This window comes from Pseudoliparis swirei, chromosome 18 (genome assembly GCF_029220125.1).
Source record: "Pseudoliparis swirei isolate HS2019 ecotype Mariana Trench chromosome 18, NWPU_hadal_v1, whole genome shotgun sequence".
Lineage (NCBI taxonomy): Eukaryota > Metazoa > Chordata > Actinopteri > Perciformes > Liparidae > Pseudoliparis > Pseudoliparis swirei.
In genome coordinates this window covers 19,866,567-19,889,019 of record NC_079405.1, presented here as the reverse complement: position 1 = coordinate 19,889,019, position 22,453 = coordinate 19,866,567, and the positions used below count along the sequence as shown (strand labels likewise).

Here is a 22,453-nt window from a genome sequence, read left to right as displayed (position 1 = left end):
AACAAGTCATTTTAACACTGAATTGTGATACAATTGAGCTCGTGTAAAGGATGTAGGTGGATGAGCAGGAATAAATCAGTCCAACCGGCCGTACCGCCAAGTCCACCAACTCTTCTCTCTCCCCTCTCCTTCTCCCTTCACTTTACCCTATCACCTGCAGACGCCCGAACAGCACCGACTAGTGGTCATAACTAATGAATGCAATTAAGTTTACGTCATACAATTTCACTGTTACGCTAGATATACATTGGGAACAATCGGGCAGCAACTGCCGTGTTTGAAAAGTGGAGCCAATGCAGAAGTGCCATAAACCTGCATTCTCTCTAATGTCCAGCAGGGGGTCACTCCTGTTTGTTTAAATGTAGTCTGTCTCTCTTAATTCATTACCTTAGTAAACTGTCATGGCGGATGTTAGCGGCCAAAAGTAGGAACATGGGATGGACCCAAATGCCGAAAACCGGTGTGAAGTAATTTACGACAGACGTAGGTAGCAGCCGAGACCGGGTTTGGCCGTGGCAGAGAGGCGGTAGAGGGAACCAGGGTTGGCTGCAGCTCGGAGGTGGCCACAGGAACCAGGGTTGGATGCGACTTGGAGATGGCAGCTAAATCTAGCCGCCACCGTGGCCAGGAAGTTTGGACCATCGACTCAGGGACTGGGGAGGCGAAAGCCTTGCCCGAGACTACGGGGACAACCCAAAGCCAGGCTGGTGTAAAAAAATGTGTTTAGGGCCGGGTCCGTACTGGTTGGTTTATTTTGCCCAGATGGATGGCCAAAAGGAGTAACAAGGAGTAGACCCAAATGCTGAAAACCGGTGTGGTGTGATGTATCTTTATTTGCAGTAAGGAACAGTCTAAAGCAGCGGGGAAATCACAGGGAATGAAAAAAGACCAACCAACAATGCAGCAGAAAACAAACAGGGTTTAAATACAATGGGAAGGTGCAGGTGATTAGACACAGGAGGATTCAATTAGAGGTCTGGCAGACTATCTCAAGGACAGGAAGTAAAGAGAACAGAGAACACAAGAGACGGTCAAATTAAAAATAATACAGAAATATATCAAAACCCGACTGACAGTAAACATGAGTTTATGGCCTCATTCTGGCCTGGGAATTGTCTGTGTTTTGGTCTTTAACTCTTCCATATTGTGTTTTCAGTTCATGGAAGTTAATTGTAACATTTTGGTTTTTCTAAATGTTTTATTCAGCGTTCGGTTGTGCTCAACACTGTCACTTGTGGTTGCAAAAAATGTTTGCGACAACCTCAATGGCAAACAAAGCCATGCCCACAAACCAATCGGTGACGTTACGATGATTACATCACCGTAGTCGATGGGATCAATTTGTTTGCTGTGTTCTTTATTGTTATGATGTGCTGTTTGAGACCGTTTCGTGATGGAATACTATATGTTGGATCTTAGAAAAGTTTCCGTTACAAAATTAATATTTTAGTTATCCTTTGTTATTTGTCTTGTGTTACTACATAACCATTGTCCTTTTCGGTAACTCTAGATATTTAGCGGACATAGTGCTGTGTACTGTTGTCTCTAACTGTTGACACAGGCACATTATAAGTCCCGATAGGAATATTAAAGGAATATTGCAAGGTATTGTCTCCTTCACTTATAGCTACTTTAAATGTTAATCTGTTCCCTGCAGGAACATTACAGGTACATTTTGTTCAGTCACAGTAAGAGTTTTAGGAGGCTACAGTATCTACTCATTTCACATCTGAGTGCCAACATGATCAAATTAATCTCAGCTAATTACAAATGATTACCACTTTAGAGTCTTCTAGTGTTCAGGGAAAGATGGCAAGTGACTATCTCATATTCAGTTCTAGACAGTTTGAGTTATGTCAGTTATGAGATACCAAGGCTTGTTATGTTAAGATATTATAGAGTGTTTTTTCCCACTATAGCAGAATGATGATGTGTGGAGACGGACCTCACATTTGCAAACATAAGCAATCATACACAGACATTGTTGCTTTCTATTTAGCTTAGCTTCAGTTTGATGTTTACAACTGCAGTCTCTGCTTTGCTTTTTCACAAACATTCATTTTAATCCAGTTTTAGCCACACTTGCATCTTTTTAGAGCATGTATATTAAACTAGGCGTATAATGTCAGACAGCATGTACTAGACCCTTTCAGTTGAAGCCACCTTTTGGAGCTACCTAATGCTACAATGACCACAAATACCATCTGTTTGCAATCCGTAACTGGAAAACCGGACCCTTTGTGAATCAGCAGTCACCTGAGCTAAAACCTGAACTACGTTGTGGGCTCCGGGTTGGAGCTCCTGTGTCCGTCACGTCTACTATGGCTTCAGTCACCTCCCAATCCAACTGTGTCAGCGGCTCCCCCCTGGCTGATAAAATCATAGAGCTGGGCGAAAGGATATCCACACTGAACAAAATCCAGGATGCCGAAAAGCTCATGGACACCATCATCTTTGGTCCAGCTCAAACCGACAAAACCATGATGTGCATGATGCCACCGCTCCCTGTCCTGGCACTGCCAATCCTCTGGTCACGGTCTCTAAAGATTCCTGGCTACGGTCTCGGGGGCTTAGCCTAAAAGCTTTGCAGCCCCACTCCATCCCACCACGAGCCCTAGTCCCTGGTCCAAGCTCACAGCAGCTTCAGAGGGAAGCATCCCTCTCCTACCCCTCACCACTATAAACGTCCAGCTGCAGGATAAATACGACATCCTTGCGAGAGGAAGGTAGGTTTGAGTTTGGGATGGCGGTGGATACTTGAAATGACCAGATGAGGTTTTGAGGATGGTAGTCAGGCTGTTTTTTTATGTGTTGGCAGTAAAGAGTGGGGATTCCTCCAGGGTGGCCATCAGGGTGTGGTTTGTCCGGGTCATGATATCCAGTTGGGGGAGCTTGGTTGAGTGCATTAGTTGTTCAGTTTTTTTGCCAAGATACAGTGAGACAGTGGATATCAAGGTTGTTCTCAGTCATGAAGTCATTGATAATTACGCTTTTGTTGATTAGTTACCAGGTGTTCAAGTTTCATGGAGTGTTTTGTGAGTGCTTTGTTATGATAACGTAATACGGGAGTGGTCGTGTGTCGGTGCTGAGTCCACAGACGGTATGGAGTTGACAGGTGCGTGTGTATGTGTGTGAATAGTCAGTCATGCAGACTGGATTGTACAACGTAGTGCAAATTAGTCGCAAGTAGGTGACGACACAGCTTGTTGAGATTAACACCATCGTTCTTAGAATAGGAAGAGTGGTTCCAAAACAATTGTCAATGAAGCCCACATTGTGGGTCCTGCAGATGGACTGGAGCCAATTCCGGAGGCTGAGAACTGCTGAATTGCTGCGATCCATGGTGTGGGGGTTGGACCACTGATCAAAACAGACAGTCCATGGAGGTTTAAGTGTAAAAGATTTTTTTTAAATCAGTTTTGGTCAACAGTTGGAGGGCTGTATCATTAATTCCCAGGATTAATTACAGCAAAGAAGACACTTAAGAATTCTCCTCATTACATACAAAGTCCTTAACAAACCTCAACCCCTTCTAAACCTTTCTCACGTCCTGCACCCACACGCTCCTACCTTAAAACTCATCCATTTAAAAGTATGCTGTTTTGATAATTACTGTTGTGTACTCCCACCTGTTTATATTTTTATTGTTTATATTTTGACCATGTAAAGTGCCTTTGATTACCTTTTTATAGCGCTATACATATATTTATTTTTGTGTTTTGTTTTTGCGTAGTTGGGGTACCCAGGGTGACTTCACCACCACCCAGCCACTACCTGCTGTGAAGGTGAAGCTGTTCACTGAGAGCACAGGAGTGTTGGCTTTGGAAGATAAGGAGCTGGGGAAGGTAGGAGACAACCGTCATGCTACATTGGTATTCTACATATTGATGGCGCGCACACACATCTTTATGATGTGACTGTTCCCAGGTTGTCCTCCACCCGACTCCCAACAGTCCCAAGCAGTCTGAGCTCCACAAGATGACTGTGTCCAAAGGCTGTCCAGACAATGACCTCAGGATCAAGCTGGCCATTCGCATGGACAAACCACAGAACATGAAGCATTGTGGGTAAGTGACGGTTAGATTTTGAATGCTTGTAGCAGCTCTCAGATAGATAAAATATTTGAAGCAGGTTTTTGGACCATTTGATCCGATTAAAAAGTCAGCGCCTCACCTGTCATGAGTAAAAAAAATAAAAAAATAATGATAACATCAAATATATATTAATATTTGTCCACCGATCTTTATGTATGACTAATTTCGAACATTTTAGAGTCAAAATCGCTGAATTTGCCTATTTCCTGTTCAAATACAGGATGAAACGAGAGTTGAGGCGACGAGTCGAGCCTCACCTCTGATTGCGCAATCCATCACAAGCTGGGTTGATGCATGCAATTGGCCCGTGCGGGTTGCCGTATCTCTGCATATATATATATAATATTTGCAGATATGTTTATTTGCCCTGATTTTCCACAGTCTGGCTAAGGTCTTTAACCATTTCAGTTTAATGTTTGTAAGTGACATATTTAGTTTTGCTGATGGTAAATAAAACCACAGTGAAAAGGCGCAGGGTGAGGCAGATAATACTCTGCCTCACTGAAGGGGGCGCTCGTGAGCCAACAGGTACTTGTTGCTGCTTCTTCTACGCTGAGGCGCCAGGCTAGTCAAGTCCGTTTGTTTTTGTATTTTGCTACGTCAGACCGCCAACATGGAAGAGGATTATATATCTAAGCTTAAAAATGTCTCAAAACTGGACTTTCAGTCAAAAGTGGACGTGATTAACACAGGTAGACCAACGCCGGAGCTAAAAGTTTTGCTTCAAACTTTTTCTTACCTTTACGTATCTGTAATATGTACCGTGAGTGTGTGTGTTGTGTGGAGAATGCTGATGAGACATGAAATAACCAGTAGCCAATTGAATAAGCTACCCTTTTGGGTTTATATATTTGTAAATCTGACACTAAAGGAGTCAGTGCCTCACCAACCATGAACCTCACCGCACGTCACTGTACTGTAGCAATACTACACCATTCAGGGATTTAAAACTGGATAAAGATGATTATGTCATGGCATTGAAATATAATACTTGTAAGGATGAAGCGATAGAGAGACTGAGCCAAAAATATCAGGGTGATACAACTTGGTGTTGCATCTAAAGTTATCTCTTCAGGGGCAAATCGGAAGGTACTGTCCTTAAATGGAAAATGTCCCTCCTTTTATGTGGATACCCAAATCAGTGCTGATGTTAAATACAGTCCAAAATCCTTAATTCACAGAGTGAGATGTGGCATTATTACATGCATAACTAACTAGATCGAGATAAAGCAATGCATACCAAACTTCTATGAACCAAAGAGGGTGTTCAATCCCTCTGAACAGCTACACGTGCAACTTCATAGTTTTACGATAGGTGCTTTTCCCAAAAGATAATGTTTTGCTTCCCTCTGGTGGTTTGCAGTTGTTACTACATAAACTCAATTTTCCACATCAGTAACATGTTAGATTAGATATGTCAACTTTGTTGAGGAAAAGGCTTCCGCAACATGTTAGACTGGTTGATCAACAGCATACCAGTACGAGCCCATCGACACCATGTGATCTGATTTTCACTTAATTACCAACAATTAACATTGTAAGAAAATAGTGTTGACAGTGAAATATAATCCTGATAATACTCATTCTCATACATGCTCAAGTTATGAGTTTTTAAAGGCAATATAACTTGTTATGGCATATAGCATCAATAATTTATGTATTTAGTTATTTTTTTCTCTTAGATTTCATTAACTGTCTTTTCAAAAGAATCTGCATTTTGCATCTGTCTCACAATCAGGAAGCAAGACCAGATGTTCACTGTGAAGGATTCTCTAGCTGGTATACTATAATTAAATGGATTCAATAAAACAACTTACACAGTGAGTGCATCAGAAGACTTATTGAATTCAGTATTATGACATGTTTTACACCTGTTAAGACTACACTCTCGCATCAATTTGTTCAGCTGATAATGCATAAGATGTTCTAAGTGATAGTGGGTTTACTATTACTTCTGTCTGGGTTGCTGACAGTTTTTGCCATCGCTTATGGGCTATTTCTAAAGTCATGGTTAGGGAATGAGCTTGGTGAGTGAGCGTCTTCAGTACAATGACGTATGTTAGTATGTGTGTCAGTGTGTCTGGTTGACTAAACTCTGCATCACTCTTTTTTTGCTTTCACACAAAATACATTTATGACCATATCTTTTAATATTTAGCAACAGTCTATCAAAACTCTGTATTCACACTGTTTACATGTTGACATACTATTGGAAAAACTGTTCAATTTATACATATAAAACCTCCTTTATATAAGACAGTAATTCTGCAGTTGTTACATTCTACATCAACATTAAAAAATATATAACAATACTCCTTATCAGGACACACACCACTGGGCATCTATATTCATTCCTTGATGACCTCTATGTGACTGAGAAATGCCCAGAACCTATAAATGAACATTAGTTTATTAGCTACAGTGTTTCTCCTAGGTTTACAGCTTCAGGGGGGGGACCCGACCGACCGACCGACCGACACTTGAAATATTTTGGTGTTAATCTCTTTTCATGACCACCACAATGGGTTCACGTTTTGTCACTGCAGTGGATTTTTCGGTGCTTTTCAAAAAAGAGTTCCAGAGCCTCTTGATAAGGAAAGTCAGAAACATCTGGCCCATTAATTGAAATCCGCAGGCAGGCAGCAAGATGGTCTCTTTGCAGCCTGTTGCGGATGTTTGTCTTGACCTGCAAATACATAAATTGTTAGGCTTTAAAAGTGAAAGCTGATATCTTAAAATCAGTGTTGGGAGTAACGCGTTACTTTGTAATTCCACTACTTTTAGCGGTAACGAGCGTGTAACGAAGTATTTTTTAAATCAACTAACGCAGTTACAGTTACTGAAATTTAAATGAGTTTGTTACTCGCGTTACTCTCTTTTGTGAAAAATGAACACTTGCAGACAAGAAGACAAGCTAGGCCGACTTTAGCTGCTTCTGATCTGACATCGCAGGACCTTGGTGGCGCAATGATGTAACGTCTCGGACGTTATGGACTGATGACACGGAGACGGGACGACGTTATTATTCCTCCCTTTATTGGGCATTCACAAACACAGACAGTGTGCTCCTCTCAGCTCAGCAGCTCGAACATCAACAACAACGGTACCCGTCAACCACCCGTAACTTCCGTTTTACGACAGGTTAACCCCGCCTCCCCTCTACTCCGCCAATCACAGGCACGCCCCCTCGACCAGCACGCACGGTGCCACACTGTGATTGACAGCCACTTCCAGTGTTGCCAGGTCCGCGGTTTTGCCGCTGGTTGAATTTTTTGTCCGCTGGTTCGGGTAGACCTATTTTGCATGCAAATTACATGAATATCTTTAAATAAAAATCCATATTTTAAATGAAATAATATATTTATACCCAAATCCTACCAAACTGACTCCAGATCAGCACGTACACGCCTCACTAGCACCCCCCCCCCCCTCAATTATATGCAGCACCTCAAGGCACCTTTGTTTTCTCTTTTAATTAGTGTTAATACTGTAGGCCAATCACTTTTATTTCATTGGGCCTAATGTAAAAAACCACTGTTAAATGACATAGACAGTTATTTAGTCTTAAGTTAAGTATTAAAAGGGACTTTTGTACTACTGCTTGATTTGAAGGCCTGTTGCCCTGTTGATTGCAATAAATAGGTCTACAACATATGTTTATTGTGTTTGACTGTTCAGTACTGTTCATTACATTAAAAAAGCAGACATAAAAGTAACTTAAAAGTTACTTTCCCGAGTAACTAATTACTTTTGATATACAGTAACTAGTAAATTAATTAAATTACTTTTAAAAGAAGTAACTAGTAACTATAACTAATTACTAATTTTCAGTAACTTGCCCAACACTGCTTAAAATAGTGATAGCTTACACGGCAAATCCCATTGTGAAAAGTATATATTACTCTGTTCATGGTGGAGAAGTCCCTCTCACAGTTTACACTGCTGACTGGGACTGTGAGGGCAATGGCAGCCAGCAGGCTCCTTGTTGGGTTAGGGTCAGCGATGTGTTCCATCTTCTCCACCGTTGGAGCGTTTAAAAAATGCAGATATAGCGGTTTGTTTTTTACGCGACATATTCAACGCTCTCTGCCGGCTAGTGGGAGTGTGCTACGCCCCGATGCGCGCAGACACGCCGGCATCGGAGCTCTGCGGCGCGCGAGACGGAGAGCCGAGAAGTGTTAACGCGACACGTAGAGACAGAAATGACATGCTGTTGTGTAGAGACGATCAATAACAGACGTTTAGTTTAATAAAAGAACAAAGACGTGCTCTTTAAGAAAAGGGACCTTAAATTACTTCTGCTGTAATTTGGCGCGATAGAGAAAATTACAGGGTGGCGGGCGGAGATTTCAGGGGGGCGGGCTGCCACCCTGGTAGAATGGTGGGGGAAACGGAGCTAACTGGCACATGCACATTGAGCTGGAAATATTTTGAAATTAGGGAGCTATTTGTTTAAACTCGACACACAACTGTACAAAATATTATTTTTGCATCACAACTTTACCCAAATAAATAGCATGTTCATTATGCCAACTGTAAATGCCGACGCATCCCTAGCGGACGACCTGAACTCATTTTATGCACGGTTTGAGGCTAGCAACAACAGCGCTAGCTCGCCGGCTAACAACAACACCGTTAGCGTAGCCGAGGTGAGTTCTACCGCTGGGGATGAACACACACTCTCTGTGACCGAGCACAGTGTGAGGAGGGCTCTGTTGAGGGTGAACACCAGGAAAGCTGCAGGTCCAGATGGCATATCTGGGCGAGTACTGAAGACCTGTGCTAACCAGCTAGCTCCAGTGTTCACCACAATATTCAACCTCTGCCTGGCTGAGTCCGTGGTCCGCGCCTGCTTCAAGAGATCCACTATTGTCCCTGTGCCCAAGAATGCTTCTCCAGCATGTATGAATGACTACCGACCGGTGGCCCTCACCTCGGTGGTCATGAAATGCTTTGAGAGGCTGATAAAGGACTACATCTGCGCCTTCCTCCCTTCCTCCATGGACCCGCTGCAGTTTGCTTATCGCCCAAACAGATCCACGGATGATGCTGTCTCCCAGGTACTGCACACCACACTCTCTCATCTGGACAGCCAGAGGGGAAGCTATGTGAGACTGCTGTTCATTGATTATAGTTCAGCTTTCAACACCATAGTCCCTCCAGACTGGCCGGCAAGCTGATTGAGCTGGGACTGAACACCCCCCTGTGTGCTTGGATCCTGGACTTCCTGACCGCCAGGCCACAGGTGGTCAGGGTGGGCAGACACACCTCCAGCCCCCTCACCCTGAACACAGGATCCCCCCCTGGTTGCGTCCTCAGCCCCTACTGTACTCCCTGTACACACATGACTGTGTGGCCAGGTTCAGCTCCAACACCATCATCAAGTTTGCGGATGACACAGTGGTGGTGGGCCTGATCTCCGACAACGACGAGAAGGCCTACCTGGAGGAAGTTGCTGATCTGTCACTCTGGTGCCAGGACAACAGCCTCCTCATGAATGTCACCAAAACTAAGGAGCTGATTGTGGACTTTAGGAGGGTACAACAACAGAGGACGTACTCACCACTGGGGATTAACGGGACTACTGTGGAGAGGGTGAGCGGGTATAAATACCTGGGAGTCCACATCACCGAGGATCTGACATGGTCAACGAACACAGACACTCTGGTGAGAAAGGCAAGGCAGCGCCTCTACCACCTCAGGCAGCTGAGGAAATTTAAAGTTTCCCAGAGGATCCTTCAGTCCTTCTACTCTGGAGCTGTAGAGAGCGTCCTGACAGGAAGCATCACAGCCTGGTTTGGCAACTGCTCCGCTCAGGACAGGAAGGCTCTGCAGAGAGTCGTGCGTTCGGCTGAACGCACTATTGGAACTACACTCCCCACCCTGCAGGACTTGTACACCAGGAGGTGCAGAACCAGAGCCGGCAGGATCATGAAGGATCCTCACCACCCCAACAACAGACTGTTTCAGCTGCTGCGGTCAGGCAGGCGCCTCCGTAGTCACGCTGCAAGAACAGAGAGACTGAGACGGAGTTTCTTTCCTCAGGCCATCAGGACTGTGAACTCCGACCTCACCAGGACCCCCACATAGACCCACACAACTGCCCCTCTTAGGCACACACACACACTTAGCGTAAATATTGTACTGTAAATATTGGGTTGTTTTTTATTGTAAATAGTGTGTACTTGTTGCCCTTGCACATTCCTGCTGAGCATTGCCACTTTCATTTCACTGCACACCCTGTGTGTGTATGTGACAAATAAAACATCTTGAATCTTGAATCTTGAAACTGAGTATACAACACTATTACCTTGATTATTTAGCTTTTTTAATTTGCATTATGCTGTAAATTTAGGCTATCAACACGCATGCAATGGGTTTATTCTCAATACTATCATAACAGTATCAGACATAACTTATTTAACTAAATCTTTAACTAAATATTCCATGAACATATTACTGTATGTACTGAAAACTAAATACAGTAGTTGTTGTGCACACCAGAGAAGAAACATGAATCCGATGAGTGAGTAGAGTAACTGTAAGCCTGCCAGTGGCGGCTGGTGAATTTTTTTTTTGGGGGGGCGCAGTTGGGCGACGCGGTTTAAATAGCACTCAACAATGAGAAGAAAAGAGGTTTTGAGTAGAATATTGTAAAAACCAAAGCTTTATTTCAAGAACACAGCGTGCTCAACACTGTCCAATAACAACTATCAACACACTGTAACTTTGGGCATGAGAGGTTCAGAGCAGAATTCTTTAAGAAACATTGGGTTGGGTTTTAGAGGTTTGCAAAATAAAAGAGTTTCACCCTCACATGAAAGAGGTTCAGAGCAGATGTTACAGATGTGGAACGGGCATGGAAGAAGTCGGCTCAGATGGTGGATTTTCCCAGCACTTATTTATTCTGCAGAAGACAACAGAACACACACATTTGCCTTCTGATCTGTCTCTGCACTTCCACTTCCCTCAGCAAAATAAAACCATTGTCCATGGAAGACAGGACCACATTAAATCTAAATAATAACAATTCTCATCAAAAACCATGACATGTAACATACAAGGGAAAACAGAGACCCTAATGGACAAAATAAATAACTACATGAGCTAGAGTCATTTCAGCAGAAACAGAGAAAATTCTAACTTTGAACAAAGGAAACACATACCTGCAGAAGACAACAGAACACACACATTTGCCTTCTGATCTGTCTCTGCACTTCCACTTCCTAGACACGCAAAACACAATTTACACAAGGAAAATATACGTCGGGCGACGGATGTAGCTAAACAAACGGTGCCAAAGTGGCTCAATGAGACCGCCACCAAACGTATATGTTGACGGTCTAAATGACACGACAGCTGGACGCCGTGATCGTATTTGCGACCATTACTGTATGTAACATAAACGGTTTAATTTTATAAAAGAATATAGCCAAAATAGTGCAACATCGTTTTTCACTCAACTCACCCTCAGCAATATAAAACCATTGTGAGCAGGGTTGCCAGGTCTGTGTGACAAAACCAGCCCAATGGCCAATCAAAACCAGCCCAAAAACCAGCCCAATATCAGAACTCAAAATATGCCCGTGCCAAACCATATACACTGCTTTTAAAGTCCAACAGCATTGCTATCATTGCCAAATGTATTGTAAAATCTACAAAGTAACAACATATGTTTAGTTTGCCAGCATTAAAAGCAGTTTTCCCTCAAGTTATTTCACCTAGGTCCTAAAATGGCCTTGTGTAATTATACAGTATATTATCATGAATAAAGTGTGTACGTGCTGATCTTGAGTCAGTTTGGTAGGATTTGGGTATGAATAAATTATTTCATTTAAAATATGGATTTTTATTTAAAGATATTCATGTAATTTGCATGCAAAATAGGTCTACCGAACCAAGGACAAAAATTCAACCCGCAACACTTCAAAAGTGGCCCGATACCGCGGACCTGGCAACACTGCTCTATGGGCTGAGGGAACATACGGGTCTCTGATCTGCCGAATAATCCAATCGCGTGCGCACATTTGTGCGCACCAAGATTCCAGTTTCATCCGCCAATGTGAAGCCGGTCATTGCCAAAACGACTGAAATGTTGTATCGATGCCGTACACACACGTTAGAACAGCGCCTCGAAAAGGGAGGGCTTCTCTCCGTGATAATGGCGATATATTATATTTTTCACATTAACTTAAGTGGTTGTTGACAGGGGCTTACGGTCTCCCACACACATTTAGCGTCAACACGGTATATTTACTATTTAAATGATTTGGCATATAATGTTTTTTGACAGGATTTTTTTATTTATTTTTCTTCTTCTTTTTTTTTTCATCTCCAAATTTTAAGAGGGGCGGCGCACTAGCGCCCCCTATGGACGAACCGCCACTGAAGCCTGCAGTGAAAAAGAAGTAACAACCCGAGTCACAAGGCAGCGCTTTACACACACAGACACACAGACACGCACACACACACACACACACACACACACACACACACACACACACACACACACACACACACACTGCCTTAAAGCATTGCTCCTCTCTCTGTAGCTGAAAGCTGCTTGTCCGCTTTCTCTCCCTCCCTCCCCTCCATATGCTTTCTTGTGGGAGCCTTGGAGGAGGCTGCTGGGCTTCCCTGTAAGACGCCCACACTGCCTCCCAGCATAGTGTTGTAGGCCTCACTCTCTGCACAGCAAGCAGGCAGGGCCTCATGTGTCACCTCCTGGATGATGGATTATTTGGGACGACAGGCAGAGGCAGCTCTGGGGTGGACCGAGGGGAAAGGCACACTGAGACACACTGAGGCGGGCTCACCAGGGAGACCCTCAGCTGGACCGGGAGCAGCAGAGGCAGATCAAACTGGGGTCCTCACCCTCGGATGTTCTTTTACAACAAAAGCCCTCTCCCCGTCCTTCTCTGTCTGCATCACGTTGTCATGTCAGATCTCTTTCTTACAGAGTACACACTTGCATTTATAGAAGGGAAATAATAGATAGAGCATGCTGACTGCCACATTGTTCTGTATTTCTGAATGAAATAACGAGACAGACTCTGAGCTCGCCATATCAGATTTAAGGAGATATCATAAGAAGATCACTGAAGTAGTTCTCTGTAGTTGGCAAAACTACTCATATCACTGGATATTCTATTGTTTCAAATATTAGTCTTTTACTTTATTACTTGTGTAAATGCATGTAGATCTCAATGTTTCTAGAGATACCAAAAATACTGATTTTAAGTAAATTAGAAAAATGGTGATTAGAAAATAATAACTTTATATCCATGTTTTTCTAGTCTTCTGACCTCTCGGAGCTCTTTAACACTCCATGTCATTATTTAACCATTCACACCCATTCATACACTGATAGGAGGGGCTACCATGCAAGGTGCCACCTGCCCATCAGGACTAATCATTCACACACACTGCAGGAAGAGCCTGCGGGAGCAACTTGGGGTTAAGTGTCTTGCCCAAGGACACATCGATGTGGACTAGCTCTGATTGCTCTACCACTGAGCCACAGTCGCCCCCAGGTTGTTGATGTTAATGAATTTAGTGATAAAGTGCTTTGAGTAGTTGGAAGACTATACACGTATAAGCCTATTCACCATTTACTCTACATGGTGAGTCCTTATGTCCACATCAGTCATCTTCAAAACTTCTCAAAAATATCATTAATGGTCTCTGAAAGTCTTCACGCTTAGCCTTAAAGTAACTATGATGGTAGCTGTGTCTACAGTGTATTATTGTGAGATGCGTTGGATAAACGCTGAAGCTAAATTAAATGTAATATCATCAAAGTATTTGTTCAAAACCATACTCTCATAAAATATAGTCAAACGTATTGCTATCGAAGCTAAATCATTGGTTAAATCAAAGCTCTTTATCACTATTGTGGTGCAATGCAGTTTTTTATGCCATTACACGTCGGCTTGTAACCCCGTGTCCTACAAAAGAAAGCTCCGTACAACGAAACTGCACGACCAGTTATGTCCCAAGGGCAACCTTTTTCAGTTCAGCTCACGGTCGCGGTTTAAAGCAGTTTGAAAGAAATGGTTAAGATTGTAAATTTAAACCAGGGGTCCCCAAACTTTTTCCTGAGAGGGCCACATAACGTTTCCCTTGTCTGCTGGAGGGCCATATTTTTAATGAAGTATCGATACTAAAAATATGCTAAATCACATCGTTTTTAACGTACGGGTACTTTGTTAGCATCGCTACACCGTGCAATGTGACAGCAGCAGATGTAGCAGACTAACATTCAAGCTAACCTAACTTCCCAAACGCTGTGGACATCTGAACGCTGATTGGCCGAGACGCGACACGTCCCATCAAAGATGTTTTATTGCGAAGAGCACCACTTCTCATTTTCTCCGCGTCTCACTGCAATCTCAACGGCAGCGGGCCAGGTGAAAAAAAGAATAAATCGGAACGCGTCTCTGGTATTGTTCAGGGGGCCGGTCCAAATGTGGCCGTAGTTTGGGGACCACTGATTTAAACAAAACACTTGAACTGCTGTAATCCACGACAAGATGAATTTCCCTCGAAAGCCTAATTCACAGTGCACTTTAAATGTGTGGGAACCAGCCTACCCTGCTGGTCAAGTTCAAACTGATTCATTACTTTTTGGCCCAAAGTCTTCTCTAAATGTCTGCTATTCATTTGACCTGTCTGACACAGACACTGATGTAATGAACTATTTACACTTTAGTTGTCCTAGTTCGAGGTCTCTAACTACCAGATGATGTACAGGCAGAACAGTGCCATGGCTGGAGTCATTAGTTACAGTACTGTGCGTTTCCTGCTATGCTATCTGTCCGAAGACAGGTCTGTCAGCTCAGACATAAAACAATGGAGAAGGACAAGAACAATGAGACGTATCACTGTGATGTGTCTGGTTGCAGTGATGACATTTAACCAGGAGAGGTCAGTGATGCTCCACATTATCACTGTTGGTATTACCTGGCAGTATTGACAGAAGCCAACATGTTCCACTTCATTTAAAACGGATGCATAAAAGGCACACTGAGAAATCTCTGGAAAAGTTATAGTTTTCTAAATGATTTTTTAAAATTATTGTTTCTTATATCTCACAGGTACCTTTGGGCCATCGGCAAAAACGTGTGGAAAAGATGGAAGAAAAGGTTCTTCGTGCTGGTTCAGGTAAGCACAGATAGGAGAGTCCAGATCTCACAGGAATGCATGTTCTCTCCTGTAAAACACAACTAACACATTGAATGGTGCCCTACATCCAGTGGGCTCGGCGGTTTATGGCAAAAAGATCTCTAGTTTTTAGGTTCCCACTCAGTCATGTATTTGTATGATCATGTTAGCAGCACACCTTGGTGCTCTCAACCTAAGAGCTTCAGATTTATAAATTTATATTTTGACATTTGTTTGATGCAATAAAAAAAAAGAAGAGAGATTGAAATAGTTTGAAATGAGGCATAGTGTCTATGCCTTCCATTTGGAGTGTACGGTATGCTCGAGACCCAAGTCAAAGCTGCCATAACTCAAATCCTCTGCCTTTGTCAGCTCAGATACACAACTATTTCTCATTCACTGAATCAATCAGTCAAGCAGCTATTTTGAATTTTAACAAAGCATTTAAAATGCTGTCTGGGATATTTAATGGAATATATTTGGCTTTTGGTTGGTTTGACATAACAATTTTTGATACACTTTACACTTTGTAGTTGTCATATTCATTGTATATGTTTGTATGATTGGCAGATTAATCACCCATAAAAACAATTCCTAGTTGTAGCCCGATAAAGGCTTCGGTGTAAATGTAAACAAACACTAATGTTGTAAATGCATGGTTATTAAAGAGTGGGCATTAATTTTTCTAAAATCTACTGAACCCTGACTGACCTTTTGATTGAGATGATCAGATTGACATTCTTTTTAATATTTTGTTATGTGGTTTAGCAGCTTAACCAGCAAGTAAATATAGTCAATGGTTGAGGGTTTACCAACCGGGTTCTTAAACTGCTCATTGCCTTTGTTTAGAAAACTCCACTAGAAATAAATCCATCCAATTTTAGATCTTGATCTATAAAAAACATTAGTAATAATGTGATAAATTCGTATTCGGAGCCCCAATAATAAAACATTGAGGATGAATCTTCAGAACAACGGCATTTTTCCATCATACCTTGAAAATGTGAAAGCTGAAATATGGACAGAGGTGAATGCTCAGTGAGCTACAGAGTTGGCTCAAACCCAGGAGAAGAACCCTTGGTGGCTCTAATATTTCCACTCACCACATGTGTGTGTGTGTAGCGGGAAAGAGAGATGCAGCCAAGCTGTCTTCCCTCGGCTGTCAGAGGAGTGATGGAGAGGCCAAGCAGGCTTTTGTCAGGAGACAGGGTGGCGGGGGCGTGGGGGCCGGTAGCGGCCATTTCCTGGTGGCTCTGTATTGGGAGGTAGGCGGTGGGGTAGAGGCGGCCTGTCTCTTGTGCGTTGCAGAGTATATGTCTCAAAGCTACAAGTTGACAGGGGATTGACAAAGTCGAGTGAACACTAGCTGGCCTAACACTCGCAGCTAGAAAAGCCTGAGTGCCGCCAACTTGAAGCCTCCCACTTGCTCCCAGCTAAATATATAGCAAGTGACAAATACTGGTCAATAGACTGCGCACTCGTGTGTGTTTGTATTTATGTCTGTCTGTGTATGTGCATTTCTGTTTGTCTCCCTGTGTGTCTGAGTGCACATTTCTGTTGCTGCTTCAGACACATAGCATCATACAGATTACTGTGCAGAGTATTTATTCTTTCTTTGCTGACTGTTTTTGTTCATGCAAAGTCTTGTCAGTAACTCCTGACTGTTGGCCTTTACTACAACACACTTCAATTTGGTTTTCATGTGTGTCGTCCTTTCAGACTTAAGAAATTGATCGGAGTTGTTTTGTTGAGAGCAGTAAACTTAAAGATTTAAATCAATGATGTATATTCATTATAAATACTGTTTATTCTAATGCAGAAGATGAAGTACACAGACACCCTTTGAAACTACAAGCACATACACAGTACTGCAGTACTACTCAAGAGAAAAATACTTTGATTTGCATTGTGGATGCATGTGTTTAATGCAGATTTGCTAATTATTTCTATATATAGAATTTCTTATTTACTTATATTATCTCTATATATTGTAGCATTATGTGAATAGTTTACATATAACATAGTCTTTTGTTTGCTTTATATGCGGTCCATTGTTTCTATTATTTCTTTGTGCTGAGCTGTAGGAGCAACTGCAACGTAGTGTTTTTCTCCCCAGAGGATCAATAAAATATTTCTTATTCAGATTCTGGTAGCATTATAAAAAAAACAATTAAAGCGGCTAAAAATGCAAAAATGCGATTGGCTTATGCCAATGAACGTGAAAGATAACTTTCAGGTTCCACTTGAAGTTATCAGTGATCCTTCTTATTGTACAAGAGGAGGCCATTTATGTATTTCCTGTTTAAATGTGAAAATGAAACACCTTCTATAGTCACGTGTCACATCTTTTGTTGAGATTGTGCACCGTGTCTTGGTGCATGGTAGAGAAGGGTTTGTTGAATCTGTAACGTTGGAGGAGTTAACTGGATAACTGTTTTTGTGTATTTCTAGGATGTAAGGAACAGTTAGTGTTCCAGTATCTCTACAAAGTATTACTGTGTAGAGTAATTTTTTAGAGATTTTTGGAATATAAATTATGTGGGAATACAGTCAGAACAATTTTGTATTTAGGCACATTTCTGGTTGATTTGACATTTACAATCTTTCTCAGTTAGATGTCTGTCCTTTTATTACAAAGATTAAAAAAGGTGTGACAATTAGTTTAATCTTTGTTTTACTACTAAAAGTATGGATACAGAAAAACATCAAATTTACTGCAAGAAATCAAATAACAGTATTTCCTAAAACTTCAAACTTCATTTCTCCAGGATAACGTGACCTCTGGCTTGTGACCTGGTCTGTGCTTTGAGATGGTCGAGGCTCCATTCCACCTCCTCAAATCAAACACGGCCAACCTTAATTCATGCAATGCATCATGGGGTATGCGGAACTCTTTACCACACCCTACATCCCAGCTGGGGGTGTTCAGGTGTGGTGAGTCAACCCTGTCTCCTAAAAAAATACTGGCAGTTTTAAACACTTTTTTAATGTTATGTTTAAGCAACACAACTACTTGGTTAGGTTCAATACAAAAATCTTGCTTTGCCTTTAAGCAACACACATACCATCTCTGCTGCGAAGAGTGCGTTGTCACCACAGTCGGCAGCACAAATAGGAAGATGAGACTGAGAGCAGTCACTTTTTAAAGTCTTCTACATTTATCATTGACAGCTGACTCGTACCACCCTTCAAGCAAAGTTCTTGAATTTTTACATGGATCTTTTGTTGAAAGGAGCCAATAAAATAATACAAATTAATTAACTCAGGCCACGGGCTAATAATAGATTAGATTCTGTAATATTTCTGAATCTGCTTTTATGCCTATTTGTTAATTTCCTTGTCCTCTGAGAGGTAGTGGTTTTCATTTGCAAGTTTCATGCAATTTTTTTTTACAAATACATTTTTTCAGATTTAATTTCAATATTTAGTCATCTCATTTATTTTCCAATTGTAGTATGGTATCTTTTGTTCTTGATCACTTGTAATATGCTATACTAAAGGGTATACCTGATGAAAAAAGATTTTGAATCATTTAAAAATATTGTCTAAATAATATAATTAACTACACATGGTGCTAGAAGTGATGGTCCTTGAAGTGAACCACCAGAGTTTGGTCTGAATTGAGGTTGAAATAGTAGTATATGACTCACTACAGTTAAATTTCTCCTCACTGTTCACTCCCTCTGTCTCACATCACTCCTCACTCTCTTCTTCCATTTCTCTTACTTTACCTCCTCCCACATCTTCTGCTTCCCCACATTTTTCCACCCTCTTCTTTCTCTGCCCTGGTGTTTAACTTGCCTGTCATCTCTTCATCTCTATCCTTAAATAACCTCCTCCTCCTCCTCCTCCATCATCATCTCCATCATGAGTTCATCAGTACAGTGGTTGTGGCCTGAGTCCCCCCCCCCCCCCTTAAAGCCTTCAGGCAGATTACAGATCGGCTAAACCTTGCATGTTCATGGTGGACTGAGTTTAATTGCACATATATCCACATCTGTCTTTCTATTCACTTCAATTCACTTCAGTTTAGCTCAATTCAGCTCAGTGCATTCACTGAAATTCAGCTCAATTCCCTTCACTTTATTTCAGTTTGATTAATTTCAATGAACCTGAATCTACTTTACTTTATTTGAGAAGACTGAATGTCTGATTGGTTAAATTCACTTGATTTTAACTCCTCTCGTTCAGTTCAGTTCAATTATGTCACCTCACTTTGATTCGATGTTGTTCAATTCACTTCATTTAAATTAATTCACCTCAATTGAAATGCACTACTTCATTTAGCTTTAGTTCACTTCAAGTTTGTTCAGTCTCACTTCAATACATTTTTGGAAAGTTTAAATCAAATGAAACTAGTATTTTAAATGTCAGTTTAATCACCGTAATACTGTCAATGATACCAATCCAATGTGTGTGTGTGTCTCTCTCTCTCTCTCTCTCTCTCTCTACATATATATAGATAGAACACTTTTGCTTTTGGCTCTGAAGTTTGTTTGTGAACAAATATGCCATAACCAACAAATCATCTCTAATATTCATGTCCATGTGTTTGCTGTAATGATGTGAAGCTAAACGACTGCAGCCAATCCCCTTCACTCTCCTCACTCTTCCTTTCTCGTTCATCATCACCGTCTCTCCCTGTCCCTCTTTTCTCTGATGACTGACAGCTGAGGCAGAGAGCTAGTGTTTTGGAGTATCGGGGGGGGGAGAGGGGGGAGGTGTCCTGGAGGCCAGGGAGCTGCTGGAGAGTGGGTCCGGTTCCCTCCATCCTTTACTTAGCCTCAGGTCTCATCAGTGCTGTTGTGGGGAATCTCATTTGTCACACACACACACACGCACACAAACACACACACACACACACACACACACAGAAAATACAGCTGCAGCTAGAGTGAGAGCTGCCACTTGCAGAGGTGGCGACAGCGGCAGATTGGCCAGGACCGGTGATTTGTGATGACAGGTTGGTATGACTGGCAGCTACAGTAGCAGCACTCCAGCTACAACTAGCAACAGTCGCTACACTTCCTGTTACCAACACAGGAAGCACTGGGAGGCCAAAGCCTTAACCAGGGTTAAGGCCTTTCATTAACGTGTGAATCCCTGCTTCGGGTACAGGTCAGATATTACTGTATCACTGTACTTTCCCATGGGGTTGCACTACAGGAAAGCCTTCAGGCTCATTGAAATCAAAAATCCACTCTGGGATTGTGAATGCGTTTAACAAATATGATGCATTAATTTGTGGGTAAAGGTCATGTGTCGGCCTGGTTTCACCATGACACAGGCTGTGGTCTCCTGGGTGAAATTGCTGTTTGTTTGACTTATCTATCCTGAAATCCTACCTCGGTTGCTCTGACATCGGCTAGTAAAGACATGGATGGGTTTACAGAGATGGGTTTGGAGTCAGTTGAAAGCCTAGTGTGTGATATTTTGTCTGTGCAGAGTTTTGGGTGATTGTGACTAGAGGAAAAGCCAGGGAGTCATCTTCTAGGCAGAATACCCGGAGACTAACACCAATCAACAAATTCAATCAGCCTTAACCCTGGTTCTTGATCAAAATCCGAAGAAGATTCAGAAATAATGTGTTTATCACATCATCTGTAAATTGACCTCATTCAAATAGCCTCAAATGAAGCAAGACACCAAGTTGTAGTTTTGAGGATGTTTTGGAAACCATCCAAGAATCAGAAAACTGAATCTCTCTCATGACCCATCTTTCCCATATGACATTAAAATGGGATAAGCCTCTTTCGGTCATTCTCACCAGGCGGTCACAGGGCCCTTTCATTTTGTTAAGTGTACTCATTTGCATCTGTATACAAAATATGGCCACACACACACACACACACACACACACACAGCCCCTCTACTCATTATTGCTGGTCATGAACATCTTCAAGTTAACCTTCTAATTCAGCCACTCAACTTTGTTATAATGTGATTAATATAACCCCCCCCACACACACGCGCGCACACACACACACACACTCACTTAAATAGCACAGCTGTCAAAAACCTATCCTCTCTCCCTATCTTTCACTCTCTCTTTCTGTCTCATTTTCTCTCCAATATCATTAGGAACCATCCTTTCCATCATCCTGTTTTATGATTGTAACATAGTCGTTTACAAACCCTAAATATCCCCATTATTTCAATTCAGTTTATTTGTATAGCCCAATTTCACAAATTACAAATTTGTCTCGGAGTGCTTTACAATCTGTACACATAGACCTCCCTGTCCCAGGACCTCACATCGGATCAGGAAAAACTCCCCAAAAAATTGGAAAAAACCCTTTCACGGGGGAAAAAGGGAAGAAACCTTCAGGAGAGCAACAAGGAGGACCCCTCTCCCCGGATGGACAGATGCAATAGATGTCATGTGTACAGAAGGAATCATTACATTGTGCAGTTTGAGATATTGACATATCTCAACATCTATTGGATGCTCTTAGCATGCTGATGTTACATTTAGCTCAAAGCACCACTGTGTACAGCCTGACGGAGCAAGGCTTTAGAGGCATCGTCTTGAAAAACTTTAACTTGATTTTGTGAATCCAACAGGAGTGAAGAACAAAGCCTATAGAGTCTTGATGCATGGGTGAATAATGTCAACAACAAAGGACAATAATGTCTGTCCCCAGAAAATCAAGCAAGCTTAATTGTGGTAAAGCTGAAACGATAAAACCGTCATTGCTACTTGAGTTTAAAAAAAAGTCAAGTTAATGCGACTATATAAAAAAACTGGAACCCTGGAAGTGTTATGCATGTTCATGCAACCGGACATGGATGTGGTCATGCACGCACCAGGCGTTTGCATCAGGATGAGGGACAATGATTTCAGCGCTTGTGCATCAGCAAATGCAAGACGCTCATCGTAGAAATAAGACCAGCTTTGGCATACCAGCTAACCTTTAGCTCAAACTGTGGGGCGCAGTAGTATTACTGGTGGCAGGGGGGAAATGCAGATCTTTTTTATTTCAAGAACTTTATTGGAGAACTTCACATATAACAAAAGTACACGGACATACAACTAAGTCATGAATAAATACATGGCGAAATGTTTACGTTCGATGTTAACAGGTTACGCTTGAGCATGCGCAACGGCCCGAGATCCTTGAAGACTCAATGATTCTTGCCGTTTTGCTGTTGCATTTTACTGTTATCTATCTCAAAACAAAACACAGATCTAGAAT

The 22,453-nt window shown here is 42.0% G+C and overlaps 1 protein-coding gene across 2 annotated transcripts in view; it reads left to right on the top strand.

Moving 5' to 3' along the window:
* The window catches only part of cadpsa (Ca2+-dependent activator protein for secretion a), a 172,378-nt gene that overhangs the window by 55,423 nt on the left and 94,502 nt on the right, over nucleotides 1-22,453 (top strand). For both annotated transcript variants that reach the window (XM_056437051.1, XM_056437050.1), the window contains exons 7-9: nucleotides 3,734-3,845; nucleotides 3,928-4,067; nucleotides 15,191-15,257. In XM_056437051.1, coding sequence (XP_056293026.1) covers nucleotides 3,734-3,845; nucleotides 3,928-4,067; nucleotides 15,191-15,257 — 319 coding nt within the window. The remainder of the gene's footprint in view (nucleotides 1-3,733; nucleotides 3,846-3,927; nucleotides 4,068-15,190; nucleotides 15,258-22,453) is intronic.